Below are 17,984 nucleotides of genomic sequence, written 5' to 3' on the forward strand. Positions count from 1 at the left end.
AACCTGGGACAGCTGAACACCCAGGCTGACTGCCACAGGATAACCTAGACATAAGCTGCCTCACCTGACACAGAGAGTATCAGGGTACCACACAATCCATCATTTTCTGTGTGTCATGGAAAAAAGCTTGGGAAGCCACAAATCTGTCTTGCTCAAAGTGGTGGCACAAGCATGTAGTTCTAGCGACCTACCCATGGGGCTGAGGCAGGAGGACTGCAAGTTTGAGGCCAGCTTCAGCAACTTAGTGAGACCTTGTCTCAGAATAAAAAGTACTGGAGATGTAGCTCAGTGTTCTTGGGTTCAATCCCCAGCACCCCTCAAAATAATTAATTAATTAATTAATTAAATTTAAAATAATTTTTTAAAAAAGAAGTTTGTCTCCTCACACCCAGATTTTTAGGGAGTTATTTTACTATTCCTCCACCACCAGGAAAAAACTTCTCACACAATGGTGAGTTCCTCAGTATCTGAAGGTTCCCCCCATACAGGAACTGGAACACCTAAAGGGTAACCACCCTCCAGGAAAAGAACCGAACATTTGGAGAACCCTTTGTGAGATGCCAGGCATTAGAAATCCCTGTGGTAGGGGCTGGGGATGTGGCTCAAGCGGTAGCGCGCTCGCCTGGCATGCGTGCGGCCCGGGTTCGATCCTCAGCACCACATACCAACAAAGATGTTGTGTCTGCCGAGAACTAAGAAATAAATATTAAAAAAATTCTCTCTCTCTCTCTCCTCTCTCTTAAAAAAAAATATTAAAAAAAAAAAAGAAAGAAATCCCTGTGGTAGCTCCAAGTGACCAAGAAATAAAAGGAGGTTCAGAGAGGTGAAGTACTTTACTGAGGTCATGAAACTCACATAAAGAGGAGCTAGTACCCAAATCAAAGTGTGTCTCCACAGATGATACTCCACAATATCTCACACTGCATATACCCTCAACAGTGTCTCCTGCAACTGTGCGGTGACCCCATTCCTTTCTTTAAAGCTGGAAGAACCCCCTTTACCACCACTGGACACATCAGGTTGTCCATTGTAAGTTAAGAATGAATTCGCAGAATCATTTCAAAATCAAGAAAACAGGACAAAGAACATTTTGACTTTTTTTTTTTTTTTTGGAACAGGCCATTAAATCCAGGGGAACTTAACCACCAAGTCAAACCCAGCCCCTTTTTTTGGTGGTGGTGGTGGTGGTGGGGTAATAAGGATTGAACTCGAGGGCACTTTACCACTGAGCCACATCCCCAGCCCTATCTGGTATCTTATTTATAGACGGGGTCTCACTGAGTTGCTTAGCGCCTCACCAGTTGCTAAGGCTGGCTTTGAACTCTGTGATCCTCCTGTCTCAGCCTCCCGAGCGACTAGGATTATAGGTGTATACCACTGTGCCTGACCCTTTTCTACAGTTAAAAGCCAGATATTAAAAAAATTAAAAAAGAGAGTTATTAGCAAAATTTGTAATTATTCCATTACACATGAGAGAGCCACATTTGGCTACTTCTCCCTCTGTCAGGCTGGTTTAGCACTGCCAGCACCAGCTCCAGGCAAATTAACATCTCTGCCCACAGGCTCAAATGGCTGCAGTCACAAACAAGCCTTGGGTGTTTCAAAATAGGTGTGGGGAGGCCACCTGAAGAAGTCTCCAGATGAGCACTGAGGGGGGTAGAGGAATATACTTATTAAAATAGTAAATGTTGACATAGTAAACAGAAGCACTGTCTTGCTGCTGCTCTTGAACTGACACTAATTTGACAGTAAAGGGCTAAAAGGACAAAAACCCACAACAAGAACAGAAGAAATAACAGCAGATAAGAGCAGTGGGTAACATCTTGGAAGCTGAAAAGCAGATGGATGCTGGTACAGTGACTAAGCTAACAGATTAGGGAAAGCAGAAGCTGGGCTGGCAGGAGGGAAAGTCAACAGAGAACAAGCCAATTTTCTGTGCAAAACACAGAAGAGTTCAAGAACTGGTGCCCACTTGTGCTGGAAGGCGAGGTGGCAAGCAGAATGGCAGACAGCAGGCCTGGGAGTATGGATAAGGAGCAGAGACTCAGCCCCACAGCTGGCATGATTCCCACAGCAGGCTTCAGGCGAAGCCTTCCTTTCCAGGATTTGAAAAAGGAAGGTCTATACTCAGGACATCAGCAGAGTTGAGGGCAAAAGCGAGACAGAAAGTGAAGCATGAAGGTTAAAGCATCTCCTCAAGGCTAAGACTTCACAACCCCATTTCCTCTATTCCCACACACTGGTACCCAGGGGTTGGAAAATTTCCTTCCAGAGAAAAGATTAGACCCCAAGAAAAGACCTAGAGATACTGACTTATATCTTATCAATCTCTGGATAAAACAGCCAGTGCCTGCCTGATCATTCTGTAGGGAGGTCCATCTCCACTAAGACATACAGAATGGCTTGTCACCTTTTTAGTGACTGACTCTCAAATAAGAAAATGCAGCCACAGATTACAAAACTCTGAAAAAAGACAGAAGTTAAAAGAATCAAAGCAAAAAAAAAAAAAAAAAAAAAACCCACAAAGAGAGACAGTGCAAGAAAACAGAAGGAAGCTTCAAAGGCTTTTATAGACTGAAATAAGAAGACATTATACTCAAATAAAAAGAAAAAAAAAGTTATTAGCAAAATTTTTAATTCTCATTCCATTACACATGAGAGAGCCACAGTTGGCTACCTCTGTTATTAAAAGTTATTAATAGGGCTGGGGATGTGGCTCAAGTGGTGGCACGCTAGCCTGGCATGCACAGGGCATTGGGTTCGATCCTCAGCACCACATAAAAATAAAACAAAGATGTTGTGTCCACCGAAAACTAAAAAAAAAAAAACTCTCTCTCTCTTTAAAAAAAAAGTTATTAATAAAGAACTCTTGCGTGCTGGGGTTATGGCTCAGAGGTAGAACGCTTGCCTAGCATGTGTGAGGCACTGGGTCCGATCCTCTGCACTACATAAAAATAAAATAAAGGTATTGTGTCCACCTACAACTAAAAAATAAGTATTTGAGAAAAAAAAAAAGAAGAAGAACTCTTGTTACCAAGCACAGTAGTGCACAACTATAATAACAGTGACTCAGAAGACTGTGGAGAGTCTCTACAACTTAGCAAAACACTACCTCAAAATAAAAAATAAAAAGGACTAGGGATATAGGCCCCTGGGTTCAATCCCCAGTACAAACAAACAAACAAACAAAAAAAAACCTCTCAGAAATTAACAAAAGTTCCAATAGATGTGTTAGAAGACAAAGGGATAAAAATATGAGGAAAAAGATATGAAAATGGGTGAAGTGGTTCAGAAGATCTAACATCTGACTGATAGAGATTCTAAAAACAGAAAACAAAGAGATGATGATTAGCAAAGAAAAGGAGAAAAAACCTCTCAGAACTGAAGGACACAAGTTTCCATACTGAAAGGGCCTAATGAATGTCCATTACAATGAAAGAAAAAATACTGAACTAGGTATAGCATTTTGAAATTTATAAAGAGAAAAAAAGAGAGGGAAAGATCATCCTATCTAATAGAAGAAGGAAACACAAAGACCACAACAGACTGCAAACAGAGGAACTGGATGGCACCAGACTCCTGAGCAGCCACACAAGAAGCTTCAATGTAAATAAATACCAAGGACCAGCCAAACTACTGAAGGAGTTGAGTAAAGACATATACAAGTACTCTAAGTCTTAAAAACCTCAAGAATCTAATGGAGCATTTGCTCCAACAAAATAAGTGACTAAGAAAGAGGAGACCTGAGACTAGGACATAGAGGTTCAACACAATTAAAAAGGTGAGGCCCAGGATTATGTCCAAGGGAAGCCCAAGATGACATCTACTGGTATCCCTAGTCCTAGGTAACAAGCAAGCCAGAACAGAGGCGGAAGAGGAATAATGAATCTGACCAGGTAAAGAGAAAAACCAGAACTTAGAGATTACCTGACACTATTGAGAGGGAGCTTCTGGTTATGTGAAAAGTTTGGAGAAGAGTAATCAAGTGTATAGAAAACTACACAAAAGCAACAACTAAACAAATTAAAAAAAACATAATCATAGTACATTTACATATCTCTATCTGAACAATACTTATACAGTCAAAATGACATAGCATTGAATTTTAATTTAATCCCAAACTTGTGCCATTACTGTATTGGGAGCATGGTGGGAGAGAAAACAAAGAGGTGGGGTGGAAAGTGGTGTTTATAAAAAAAATACACCCTCAACTCCTATAGTAGCAAGGTAGTAGGCAATTCCTGCTATTGATAATCCAGAAATTGCTGCATAAACTACTTAGAAATAAGAAGGTAAATGAAGGGAAAAAAATAAATATTCAAAGTGGCTGCCTTCAGAGAACAAGGTAGAAACAGAGGTACAGAGAACTATTGTTTTTCATAATAATCTAAATGTTAACTTGGATAAAAAAAAAATACCTTTTCTAAATCTAAAAAAAGTACAATTTTAGAAACTTGAGAAATCTTAATTTTTCTATGCTTATTTTCCAATCCATACAATAATACATCATATGGCTGAGGTGAAGATTGAATCATACATAGATACAGGACTCCTAGCACACAGCTTTCTAGGAAGAAGCTGGTCTATATTCGTTCTCCTCTATCCACCACCACAAAAGAATTAAAGACCTGTCTCCAAAGAGAACCTCGTCCTTTTGTGGCAGGAAGAAACACAGGCTTCCTCTTTCTTACTTGGCAGGAATTTTGCCATGGCAAGGATGTTAAGTGTAGGTGTGGGTTGTGATTTGGTGAGGATGTTCAGGGAGCAGTTCCCAAAAAGTTCTGGTTCAGATACTAATCCACACCTAGAATGTTGACCCAGCCCATCCTGCCTTCCTTCCTTGCCCCTGAACCATACAGTCTGGCCTTAACTTCCACCGACAGTGCTCACTTGGCCTGAAACTCCAGACACCAATTCCCATGCACACTTGGAGCCTAGATCTGAGACAGTGCCCACCCAGCACTGCACAACTCTATGGCCCCTATTCTCTGAGGTCAGGGTAAACAAGCTCCACCTTCCTATATGTTCTAACTTCCAACTCTGACCACCTTCTTCTCTGTCTTGCCTGGCTCCTGGGACCAGGGGCAGAGAACCAGACCTACAGATCCCAAGAAATAGGCACCTCTGCTCCTCTCAGTGGGGAAGATAAACTGGCCTGGAGGAAACTCCAAGGTTTCAATTCTTACTTGTTCAGTCGAATGGCATATTCCTTCAAGGCAAACACGTTGTCAGCAAAAACAATAATCTTGTCGTTCCTCCTTTCATGAAACTTGATCAGAAACTGGCAAGCTCTGAACTTGTTGGGGTTCATGGTGTACAGCAAGATTCGTTTCTTAGTTTTGATTGCCACATATTCCCGGTAAAACTCAGGAGACATTGGGCACCAAACCTGGATGCAAATAAGAAAAAGGATCGGGCTGGGGATGTGGCTCAAGTGGTAATGCGCTTGCCTGGCATGCGCGAAGCGCTGGGTTCGATCCTCAGCACCACATAAAAATAAAATAAAGATGTTGTGTCCACCGAAAACTAAAAAATAAATATTAAAAAATTCTCTCTCTCTCTCTCAAAAAAAGAAAAAAGAAAAAGGGTCATTTTGCAAGTTTAAACATCACATGATTGGAGACTCTGAAGCTCCTTTCATGTAGCAGAATTAGCTTTAAAATTCTTCAAAACAAAGCCAATGGTCATGAATTATACCTCAAAACAGCAGTCCTCCCTTATTGTGGTTTTGGTTACCCATGGTCAATGGGAGATTGAAAATATTAAATGGAAACTTTCAGAAATAAACAATCCACAAACTTTAACTTGCACACTGGTTCTGAGAAGCACAGTGAAATCTCACATGGACCTGTTCTACTCTGCCTAGGATGTGAATATCCTTTCCCCAGCCTATCCACACTATGTAACTACCTATTTGTTAATCATCTGGTAGACATTTCAGTTATCAGATTGATTGTCCCAATATTTCAGTGTTTGTATAAGTAACCCTTATTTTACTTAATAATGGCCGAAAGCACAAGAGTAGTGATGCTGACAATTTGGATGTGTCAAAGAGAAGCATGTAAAAAAGGTAAAAGTTCTCAATTTATTGGGAAAGAAAAAAAAATCACATGCTGATGTTTCTAAGAGCTGTGTTAAGTTCAAACCTTTTATCTGTGAAATTGTAAAAGCAAAGAAATTATTGTTGGTTTTGCTGTTACACCTTACACACTGTAAAATTTTCAGCCACAGTATATTAAGTGCTTAGCAAAGATGGAAAATGCATGAGGTTACAGGATTTGGTACTATATGAGGTTTCTGGCATCCACTGGGGGTCTTAGAAAAAATCTCCCAGGGATAAGGAGGGAATTACTGTATAGCTATAAATATATTCACAAAATTAAACAAAATCTAATACATAATGTTAAACTGGGACACTCTCATGTTCATCATTTAACAAAGATTTTTAAACACTATCATACCCAGGGAAATATTTTCATGCTATGTGCAAGTGAGGGAAACCAGATTTCCAACCATTGATGCTAGGAACCTCTCCATAGACCGAACCTCACACACAGTCAGCAATGCTCCTGAGAACTCCTCCCTTGCCCAATACCCTAGCAGGGCCAGGAGCACTTTAGTTAGACTCTCAGGGGTATGAGTACAAAACACTCTGCTGCCAAGCTACCATATCCTGTTGTGGTATCAGGGGCTTTCATTCATCCTTGTGCCTGCATCCTAAATCTCACTCAAAACTCCAAAGCTGGCAAGTTCAGAGGCTGATAAAAAATAATACTAATTTCAAATTCATGTGTTTGACAGAATAAGGAATAAAGCTCCCATAGCCAGTGCCACTTCTGTACAATCATGACAGACCAATTCTTTATGATGCCAGCCCTGCAGAATTAGGGGACAACATTATTAGCCGCCAACGCCAAGTGGAGCTCAAATTCCACAGGTGCTGCTGATTTCCCTTTGGGCCACATCCTACCTGTGACTCTATGAATTTCTATTTTTTATAGCCAATGCAGTTCTTTTTCACAGTGTAATCTTTAAAATTCTATATTTCACAAATCATGAAACACAAATGGCTCATGATATGTCATTAGTAAATAGGAAAATATAAATTCAATCCATAAAGGGATACCACTTCACACTTAACAGGTTAGCAAAAATCAAAAGAAAAAAATCATTATTCAGTGTTAAAGGAGATGTGAAGTATCAATCACTGCTGATTATTGCAACACCCACTTTGGGAAACAGCTGAGCATATTATGGTTTGGATGTGATCTCATGTGTTGAGGGCTTGGTCCCCAGTACAGCAATATTCAGAGGTGGAACTTTGGGGAAGTGATTGAATTATGAGGACTGTGACCTTATCAGTGGATTGATTAATCTACTGATTACTTAACTGGGTACTGGTGGAAACTATAAGCAGGAAACAATTTATTAGGAAAAATAAAGCATGGTTGGAGGAAGTAGGTCACTGGGGACGTGTCCTTTTTTCTCTCCTTGTCTCTTTCCTCCTATTCTCTCTTTATCTCTGTGTGTCTTCTTCCAGGTACCAAGAGTTTATTAGCTTCCTTCTACCATATCCTTCTGCCATGTTCTTCCTCAACTTAGTTCTACAACAATGGAAATGGTTGATCATGGACTTAAACTTCTGAAACTATGAACCAAAATAAATCTTTCTCCTTCAAGTTGTGTCTGGTATCTGGTTTCAGCAAGGAAAAGCTGACTAACACAACTAAGATACTGAACATTCAGAAACTTTCAGCCCAGAACATTCCTTCAAAGTATGTCTGTCAGGAAGGGGCTCACGGGGCACTTCCGCGCAGAGATAGAGTCTTTCTGGCCACAGGGTGCGGGTCTTTTTCCGAGGTGGGGTGCCGACCCGGGCCCCCAGCGATGTCGGTGGCCTTTGTACCTGACTGGATGAGGGGCAAGGCAGAAGTCAATCAAGAGACTATCCAGCAGCTCCTGGAGGAGAATGACCAGCTAATCCGCTGTATCGTGGAGTATCAGAACAAGGGTCGAGCGAATGAGTGTGTCCAGTACCAGCATGTGTTACATAGAAATCTCATTTATTTAGCTACCATCGCAGATGCCAGCCCATCAAGTACTTCAAAAGCAATGGAATGATCTTTCAGTTGTAAGGAGTAATTGAATGTAATCCATCTCCTATAAAATGGAGACAGGATCTTTACCAACTCAACTGCTTAAAACATGCAACCTCCGATTCTTTTTAAAATGTGAAAATGTGAAGGAAGCTACTAGTTTAACTATATTCTCAATGTAAATATTTATTTTTAATAATTAATCAGATCCCCCAGAAGGTAGACCCCAGGTGTCCTCTTTCCTGAAATGGGAGTGTGTTTGGATAACAAAGACATCATGGGCATCTTCAAGACTACTCTTTAGTTTCAGCCTGAAGAGGAAACTGAGTAGGTGTTGGAGGATCAGCAGGAATTGCTGAGACTTCTGACTGAGCCTTTGCCAAATGGATACAGTATCTGTGTGCTCCCATCCAGTTTGTAAATGTGTTCCCCCTGACCCCTCTTCTCTTCTTGGGTTACTTTGAAATAAAGCTTGCTTTTCCACAAAAGAACGATATGAAGGTATAGATATTTCCGTGTAGAGTGTTGTATTTGGTTCCCTCAAAAATTGTAAGGATTTAATAACCATAAGGTATGTAACAATACTACTGTTATATTATTACTGTTATGTGTTGCCAACAAAATTAATAGTGATTCTTTAGTATTATCTAGTATCATCTGATAATAAAAGATGTGTAATTTTCTTTATCTCAAAAAAAAAAAAAAAGGAAGGGGCTCACTATAAGGTCACAGTTCACACTGTGAATAGAGAAACTCTTACAGAGGGATTAGGAAATAGAAAAAAGAAAAAAAAAAGCGGCAACATTGTCAAATGACAAAAAAAAAAAAAATCTATTCTCCAAATTTAGACAGAAAATAATCTAGTGGTTGCCCAGCGCTAGGAGTAGGAGTTAGAGATACACTCCAAAAAGACACAAGGGGACTTTGTGAGGTGTTGGGATTTTTCTTAAAGTGGATTGTGAGGATAGGTACACAGCTCTTTACATTGCTAACATCATAGAATTGTACATTAACAATTATGAATTTTACGGGTGTATAAATTAAAACCCAAAAAAGCTGTTAAAAGAACAACTTAGCAACTCAAATATCTATCAATGTTAAAAAAAAAAAAAAACTTTTTTTAATTGCTATGTAGTATTCTGTAATATATTAAACTGTGGTATATCTGTATAATGGAATACTACACAGTGATTCAAAGGAATGAACTACAGATATGTGCAGCATCAAAAAGGAATAAAGAATCATGTGAAGAATAAAAATGCTAAGACAAAAGTCACAGAGAAACATAATAACCCAATTCCACTGACATAATTTTTTAAATTAAATCAGGCAAACATATATTGAGGGAAATATATGTAGAAGGTAAAGTAATAAATGAAAGCAAGACAATAACAAATACAAGCTGCATGATAGTAGTCGGCACTGACAGGTAGAAAGGAAATGAAAATGGGAGGAACAGAAGACCTTGAAGGTCCCAGTACCTGTTCTTAGATGGTGGGGATTCCATAGACACAACTACAGGGTGAGGATTTTTTTCAACACAGCAAGAATCTTCACAGGTTACTCACACTTACCTTTATCCAGGAGACCACTTCTCACACTTTTAGGACAGAGACCACCCTACTCTACCACTGATCGACAGTCATTTTAAAGTACCAGAAAGGGGTTTTTTGGTTGTTGTTCCTTCTAAAAATATTTAGCTTTGAACATGGATTTTTAACACATACCTATGCAAGTATTCATTTGAGAAAAATATTGGGAAAATATGCTTTTTTAAATAAAAAATTATTAAGGCCACAATCTGTCTTCTTGGGGTTTTGACACTGGGAGTGGCCTTGATGGACCCCTCAGGGTAAAGGTAGGCAGAACACTTTAGGGACTCAGTCAGAAAAGGAGGATGCTCATGGAGTATAGATCCAGTGTCCTACATTAGTATCCTGACTTTACCAATTACTGACCACGTGACTGAGGACAAGGGATCCTGCTGCGTTCATTTGTGAAATGGGTTAACATGCCCACCCCACAGGGTGAATAAGGGTATTGCAATAGGTAGCAGCAGTTTAGCCCACGTCCTGACCTATGTATTTGCCATGAGGAATCAACCTGATCATGTCCCCCTGCCCACAGAAGGAGTCCTTCCCTCAGACACCCACCCAACCAGGCCCAGCTACCTCAGCACACTGGACTTTGGCGATGTAGCCATTGTTCTGCAGCTCCATCCAGTTGGCTTCATAGAGCTTGGGCCCAATCAGAAAATTTAAGTCCACAATTTTGTCATCTTCCCGGACAAGGGTTGCAGTCAAACCCAGCTTACAGTGGGCCTGCACGATGGTGAGCACCCTTCGGAACATCTTAGCTGGGGGAACAAGGAAAACATTCACACGATCACTTTCTAAACTGCTTAATTACCACATGCAGCTTTATGATGACTTAGCACCAGCCTTTGACACGACAGGGGCTCAGCTTCCCACCATCTTCCCAGAAACCACGGAGAAAACATAGCCTAAGACAGCAATGAAATCCCAGGCATCATTCTGCCCCAAGCATCAAGCACCTAGGGGTGACTGGGGCAGAAACTCCCCTTTCCAGACACCACCAATCAGATTAACTTTGGTCAACTAACAACTTATTTTTTCTTCCTTTGTTCTGAATGTTATAGTTCTTTCCCATCTATTTTCTTCCTTTGTTCTGAATGTTATAGTTCTTTCCCATCTATCAAATTCAAAAAGGGTATAGGGTATTCATTTTAAAAGCCTCAATTTATAGGTCTTCATGGGCTCAACTTTTAAAAAATTCTAGACAGAAGGTTGAATTGAATTGTGCTTACGGTACAACATAATTAAAGGTAGGGTTAGTGACATTTCAGAAATAAGTAAAAACAATAATCAGAGGAAAAAGAGACCAGAATGCACCAAAACACAATTGAAAAACAGGAACAGTGAAATAACACGGTTGTCAAACTCGAAGTTTTTGTTTCACACACTGAAGCTTAACATGGTGATCTTTTTACATGCAAGTCAACTTGGTCACCCTCTGCTCCATCCCTCACATGGCTTTCCACGTATTCAGGATGCAAGCCAAAGTCCCTGCTGTGACCTGACACCTCCATCTTGCCCTATCCTTGACTACCACTCTCTTCTTCCTCTAGTTGCACTGCCACCTTGTGTTGTCTGAACATGCCAAGTAACTTCTTACCACAGGGCCTGTGCCCTGATGCTTGCACCCCAAAGACATCTGGATTACTACCTGGTCTGCTGTGAACAGACCAAGTAGGGATCTTCAGACATCCACAGATGCTGGAGGAGCTTTCACTACACAAAAAGAAACAGATGCTCTGAACAATGTTCAAAAAGCAAAAAGAATAATGTTTGAATGCTCTATGTATGCTTCACATTTCACTTTATTAGAGTAATCTCAACTTTGGACTTAATTTATTTCTCAGGGCTCCCTGAAATCTGTTTTATAAAGAAAGGTTTAACTAGCCAGGCATGGTGGCGCAAACCATTTGCCCCCACCCCCCCCCACCCCCCCACCCCACCCCCACCCCCCACCCCCCCACCCCCCCACCCCACCCCCACCCCCCCACCCCCCCACCCCCCCACCCCACCCCACCCCCCCACCCCACCCCCACCCCCCCCACCCCCCCACCCCCCCCCCCCGCTAATGAGAGACTGAGGTCTCGGATCACTTAAGCCCAGGAGTTCAACACATGCGTGAGCAACGTAGTGAAATTCCATTTCAAATAAAGAGAAAGGTTTGCCTAGAAGACTATGAACAATAAAAGGAACAAACTCTGCAAAATGTTGTTACATGGAAGAACCATTATGCAAAGTACAAGAAGTCAGACACAAAAAATGTATCATGTATGATTCTGTTCATATGAAAATTTCCAGAAAAGGAAAATCCATAGAGCTGGAAAACAGTTCAGGGGTTGCCTGAGGCTAGAGAAGAAAATAGAAATTGACTACAATGGCTAGAGCTTCTATTAGATATTAACTAGGGACAAATATTAAGTCTTCAAATAAATCACAAAACTATTACAAGGGCTAGGCAGGGCTCCTGGTCCAGTTTCACAGGACCATAAAAATGGGTAAAGGGTAAAGTGAGTTGCAACAATAAGAAAGATGAAGAGGGGGCTGGGGTTGTGGCTCAGTGGTAGAGCACTTGCCTAGCTTGTGCGAGGTTCTGGCTCGATCCTCAGCAACACATAAAAATACATAAAATAGAGGTATTAGACACAATTAGTGTATTGGACACAACTAAAATACAAAGAAAAAGATGAAGAAAGGAAGAAAATATTACTTTCTAGATGAGTACCCTGAGTCAGTGATTAAGAAAGCTATGAAGGTACACACCCCTGCATCCAGTCCCATCTACCCATGCTTAAGAATTAGTTAAAAGCCAGCCAGCAAGTCTCCCTCATCATCTGCATGGACTAACACAGCAGGTTCTCCCCCAACCCAACAACTGAAAATTAATCTTTGTCTTTACAATGAGCAGCAGACAGCTCAGCTTCAGCCTGCTTACCTGGAATAGTGTGCACTTCATCCAGGATCATGAGGCCCCATTCCTGTGTTTTAAGCCACTCCATGACTCGCTCAGCCTCCCAGGACCTCTTGGTAGTGTGGCCCAGCATGGAGTACGTGCTAATGGCAATGGAGCAGCCTATGGGCTTGTCCTTGGCATCAGAGGTGAAGCGGCAGATCTGGCTGTCATCAATGGTGGACCACATCTTGAACTGGGCTTTCCACTGCTCCACAGACACGGCAGAGTTGCCCAGCACCAGACAGCGCTTTCTGACAGTGCACGCAGCAGTCACACCAACCAGGGACTTTCCAGCACCTATAAGAAATCAAGGGATAATCCTACCAAAAGCCAGGTTGAAATGAAGGACAGGGATGAGCAGGGACTCTTTAGCACAGGAATCTAGGCAAAATTTTTATAGTGGACCTCATAGCAGACATTTGTGAGGCATGTACTACTCCAGCTTGCTTTCCTCTTTATAAAGAGGCATGCCCACTCTACACACATGAGTAAAATCAGTGGGTGCTGGGCCCTTCTCTAGAACCTTACACAGATCCCCTTTAAATGGTGAAACCTTAAAATCAAACATTGAGAAGAAATATTCCTGTTAGCACTATTTTAAAGAAAGGAAAACTAGATGGAGAAGTACCTTGCCAGTGGCCTTAAGACACTGGTGTTAGGAACAGTGCACCTAGCATACATCCTGCAAAGGAAGGACTTGGAAAATGACAGTTATTAATTATTATACAGAAAACAGGGCTTAAGAATGCATTTAAAGGGCTGGGGTTGTGACTCATGGGTAGAGTGCTTGCCTAGCACGCATGAGGCACTGGGTTCAATCCTCAGCACCACACATAAAAATAAAGGGAGGCTGGGGATGTGGCTCAGAGATAAGGCGCTCGCCTACCATGTGCAGGGTGCTGGGTTCTATCCTCAGCACCACGTTAAAAAAATAAAATAAAGGTATTGTGTCTAACTACAACTAAAAAATACTTATAAAAAGCATGTGTTTAAAGTGTACACAATACTAGAAAAGACAGAGAAGGTGAAATTCTAAAAGCTTATGAGTTTACTATCATCCACCACCCAAAGAACAAGATAAAAATCAATATTCCTTTCAACACAAATTCTTCCTTTACTATCAAAATAACCTATGAAGTTAAAAAAAAAAAGAGAGAGAGAAACTAAAGGCAGAGACCCATGTCTTAGAGACTTTGTGGGGTGGGGGCAGGGGGTAGTCTCCAGAGGAGTCTGTGTGGCCTCTGGTTAAGAACCTAGTAGTATAGGACTTTTTTTTTTTTTTTTTTAATTTGTTCTAATTAGTTGTGCATGAGGACTTGACATTCTTAAGGATAAGTGAGGTTGGTCAGGTGCCAATGTTGCTGCTGCTGCTGACTTTTCTCAGCCTTGCACACCATCAAAAGCCCTTCAGGAACAAACAAATCCATGCATCATTAGCCCGATTTTGCAGAATAGAAAGCTAACTCTCTTGTACACAGAATGCCCACCAGCACTATCTCACCCCATACCTGCTCTGGTTTTCTTCATGTCCTCTATCATTGCCTGAGATTTAATACGTTCTTAATTGATCTGTTTATTATCAGTCTGTATCCCAGCTGAAGGAGCTCCATAGCCCTAGGGCTTAAGCAAGGAGCCACACACAGTAAGCACTCAATAAATATTTGCCAAGTCATGAATAGGGAAGTACCTAACCTCAGCTGTCCCTTGGAAAGGTATGACTTAGGGAAATCTGCTGAGGGAGAGTGGGAGGCAGCTGGCAGGTCCAGAGAGAAGCCTGGCCAACTTCCTCATTCAGGTTCCACTCACCGCAAGGAAGAACAATGACTCCCGATCGTGCGCGTCCATTCCCAAACATCTTCCGCAGGCTCTTCTCCTGATAGGGTCTGAGGACAGCTGTGGGTTTCAGGTCAATGTTTATATCAGGGTTGACAGAATCATTCCGGAAGTCATATTCTGCTAACAGAGGGTACTCCAGGTGTATACAACGTTTCTGGAGCTCCTCAATCATTTCCTGAGGAGTCAGTATGAAGGAGGTTTTATTATCTTGTTAACTCCAAAAGTATGTTAAAAAACAACACATATTCCATTGAATCCAATGATCAGAAAATGGCATTTTATCCAAGAGAATATATTTCACATCTTGCTTGCTAACAATTAGGTTAAAAAGCAATCCAAACTAGTAACACTGGCAAAACAAACTCTAATTAGAATCAAATGGATTCTCAGCAACTGTTTCTCATATCTCTTCAGATTTGCTTGTGAAAGTCTCTGTGAACTTGTGGGGACCAGCCTTCTAGCCTGAGGAAGAAGACATTCTAACTCCATCAGGAAGAATAACATAATGGCCCACAGACACAAAAATGGGGAATACAACTAAGGATCAGAAAGGAATCTCTTTCTCTCACACATATTACAGAGGAAGTTAGCGCAGGGCTGGACACATTTACTGGAGAAGCAAGGAGTGGGCATTCACCAACCTGTTTGACTTCAAAGGATACTGTCTGTGTCTCTTCTTCTTCTTCTTCATCCTTGTCCATTTGCTCATAAAAGTCAAACAAGTCCGTAGGGATGTCAGATTTACCCTGTGGATCTGTCACCCGGGAAGTAGAAGGCCCACTGCCACTATCTGCCATCTTAGAAATCTGCTAAGAGAAAGGCAGGTTTCTGGACTTGCACAAAACATTTGACCCTAATATAATCAAACAAGAAATAAAGTTGCAAAGGGGGAGTAAAAGGCTGGGCTGCTAAATTGCCAGCGCTAGAGTAAAGGAGAGAGCTGAAATCCCGAACATCCAGACCCTAGGTAACCCAGGAGCCCACGCACGCACGGCAGATTTGCTTGTGAAAGTCTCTGTGATGAGTTCAGTGGCCTCCCCCTCAGCATTCCTCAGGCGGCATTCACGGATCACTGGATCTTGGAGAAGATGCTGGATGACATCGGGATGGGAGCTTTCAACAAAGTACCTACAAGCAGGAAAGGAAGGAGGTACCTACTGACCACTTCCTCATTTCCAAAAGACTTTGCTAATCACTTGATTCAATGGTCTGGAAATAGTGGTCTCATAATGACTTTCCTTACTATTTTGTTTCCCCTACAACTCTCTGCCAAATCACAGCTTCGCTCTGACCAAACAGAGGGTTGGGGGCAAATCCCTACTTTGAAGTCAAGTCAGCCAGGGGTCTGAGCCCTAGCTCCCTTATTAGTGGAAACACAGTGGCCAGCAAATGAATTTCCCGCATGAACCATATCTCTTGTTCTTTTTATCCGTGCTTTAAGGGAGTGAGATGTTTGCACAGAGCAGACAGCCCATGCACAATTAACTCTTGCCCACAGCCCTTCCTCCTATCTAATGCATGGAGGATGACAGTGCCTTGGGATGGGCCTATCACAGAATCTCTTACCTGTTGTGTTTTAGGACCAGCTTGACTTTCCCATAGCTGACTGTACACAACTGCAAGTAGACACAACACCCAACAGGCAAAATTAGCAATGAGCAGCTCATTCAGAAACATTCTCTACTGGTCAATCTTACCATCTACCAACCAAGTGAACAGCTGGGTTTACTTTAGCAAAACCCAATGTATGATCCTAAAACAGATAAGCCTAAACAGAACTTCTTTCACTGGCTTCTGCTTTTTGACAAAACCTTCCTCCTGCCTAGCTAATTCTCAACCACATCTCTTAATTTATAAAACACTGCTTAAACTCCCCTTTTTGTGTTTCTCATTTTTACTTTCTTCATGCCAACAGCCCCCATCCTAATCCAGAGGTTTATCCTATCACAACAATATTACTATAGCTCCTAGCATGCAAGTGTGCATGGAGTATATACTTAGTAATTACTTAGTAATAACTAATAACTTGCTGCATAAAGAAAATATAAAATCACCTAGCCTTCCCATCAATGTTCTTATTTCTTCAACTAGAATTTAGGGAATACAGCTTAAATCCTCTCAGCTTTCCAACAACCTTCAGGAAGGAATCCAGCAGAGATTATGTGGTAGCCATAAAAATCTTCCACTCAGACCTTGGGCTGCTGCCTACTTCTGCTGCCCCTCTGATCCACCACTGCATTGCCCCAGGGACCAATACAGGACATTTCCAGAAAAGTCCTCTCTCTAGACACCTTGCAAGAAAAAAGAACTCTCTCCAGAGTTCCTGCCAGTTTCCCTGGGAGTGGATGCCTAATGGCCTTTTCTGCCACTCCAGAATTGGAATATGAATCAAATTCCCATTAGATCAGGCAAAGATAATGAAAGTCACCATTCATCTCTTCTGAATAGCATTCATCCATGTTCAAATGCTGCTCAAACATTACTTCAATATTTGAAGTTCTTTTTTACTATCCCTAATAGAACTCATTGACTCTGAATCTCATGCAAGTATTTACCCTTAAATGGAGTTTGGCAACTGTATCAGTCAGCTTAGGCTGCCTTAACAAAATACCACAGAGTGAGTGTCTTAAACAACATTTTATTTTCTCCGAGTTCTGGAGGCTAGAAATTCATAATCAAGGTACCTACTGATTCAATTTCTGGTGAGGGTTCTATTCCTGGCTTATAGACTGCTACCTTCTCATTGTATAATACAACAGAGAGGCAGATAGAGCTCTCTAGTGTCTCATAAGGATACTAATCCTATTGGATCAGAGCCACACTCTTAGGTCTTCATTTGGTTGAAACAAATATAATCAAAAGCATCAGGATTTGAACATACAAATTTTGGGGGACACAATCCATTCCATCACATCACCCATTTTGGGCTGCTTTCCCAAATAACCCTGGCCAGTATATGTCTGAATTACTACCCCCACTGTGTTAATACAACACTGGGTCCACGGGAAGAGCAATGGGTTGTTCAGTTATTATGCTTCCCACAAAAGATACGAATGGCACATTTTCATAGCTATCATAGAATGATAATCAATAGCATCTAGCCCCATTATTACCACACTGTCAAGGCAGGCAGAAATGCTAGCCTCAGCCCCGACTTGCCTTAATAAACTGAATAATTCCATCAGGGACTCCAGTCTTGCTGAGCTTCCTGAGGTACTCAGTGATGTCACTGGTTTGCAGCCCAACACTGACAGCTGCATACAAGGAGTAGGCAGTTAGCTTGTACTCATGTACATGGGTTGGTCGGCACACTGGCTCTGCAATAGCCACCAGGAAGTCTTGGGCATATTTGTAAACTGGAGAGAAAGCTTCCAAGAAGATGTGGCCATCAGGAGCCTGAGAAACACAAAATCAACACAACAGACAAGAACTAATGAGATGCAAAAACTCAAGACTCTTTCCCATATTGTTATCAAGAAAGGATAAGCTATCTGACACGAGGGATAC

General features: G+C 41.5%; 2 protein-coding genes across 5 annotated transcripts in view; one reads left to right on the forward strand and one right to left on the reverse strand.

Moving 5' to 3' along the window:
- The window catches only part of Ercc3 (ERCC excision repair 3, TFIIH core complex helicase subunit), a 28,530-nt gene that overhangs the window by 9,343 nt on the left and 1,203 nt on the right, over positions 1 to 17,984 (reverse strand). For all 4 annotated transcript variants that reach the window (XM_021721779.3, XM_005315883.5, XM_013365914.4 and 1 more), the window contains exons 3-10: positions 17,637 to 17,873; positions 16,044 to 16,093; positions 15,470 to 15,605; positions 15,119 to 15,283; positions 14,448 to 14,652; positions 12,624 to 12,938; positions 10,268 to 10,452; positions 5,187 to 5,389 (exon numbers count right to left, since the gene is read on the reverse strand). In XM_021721779.3, coding sequence (XP_021577454.1) covers positions 5,187 to 5,389; positions 10,268 to 10,452; positions 12,624 to 12,938; positions 14,448 to 14,652; positions 15,119 to 15,283; positions 15,470 to 15,605; positions 16,044 to 16,093; positions 17,637 to 17,873 — 1,496 coding nt within the window. The remainder of the gene's footprint in view (positions 1 to 5,186; positions 5,390 to 10,267; positions 10,453 to 12,623; positions 12,939 to 14,447; positions 14,653 to 15,118; positions 15,284 to 15,469; positions 15,606 to 16,043; positions 16,094 to 17,636; positions 17,874 to 17,984) is intronic.
- On the forward strand, positions 7,792 to 8,587 carry LOC101969514 (SS18-like protein 2). Its single transcript, XM_040294196.2, has one exon. The coding sequence runs from the start codon at positions 7,888 to 7,890 to the stop codon at positions 8,119 to 8,121; it is 234 nt and encodes a 77-aa protein (XP_040150130.2). The 5' UTR covers positions 7,792 to 7,887; the 3' UTR covers positions 8,122 to 8,587.

Source organism: Ictidomys tridecemlineatus, chromosome 7 (genome assembly GCF_052094955.1).
Source record: "Ictidomys tridecemlineatus isolate mIctTri1 chromosome 7, mIctTri1.hap1, whole genome shotgun sequence".
Lineage (NCBI taxonomy): Eukaryota > Metazoa > Chordata > Mammalia > Rodentia > Sciuridae > Ictidomys > Ictidomys tridecemlineatus.

Coding starts and splice junctions, on each gene's coding strand:
- LOC101969514 (XM_040294196.2), top strand. CDS start 7,888: ATGTCGGTGGCCTTTGTACCTGACTGGATGAGGGGCAAGGCAGAAGTC.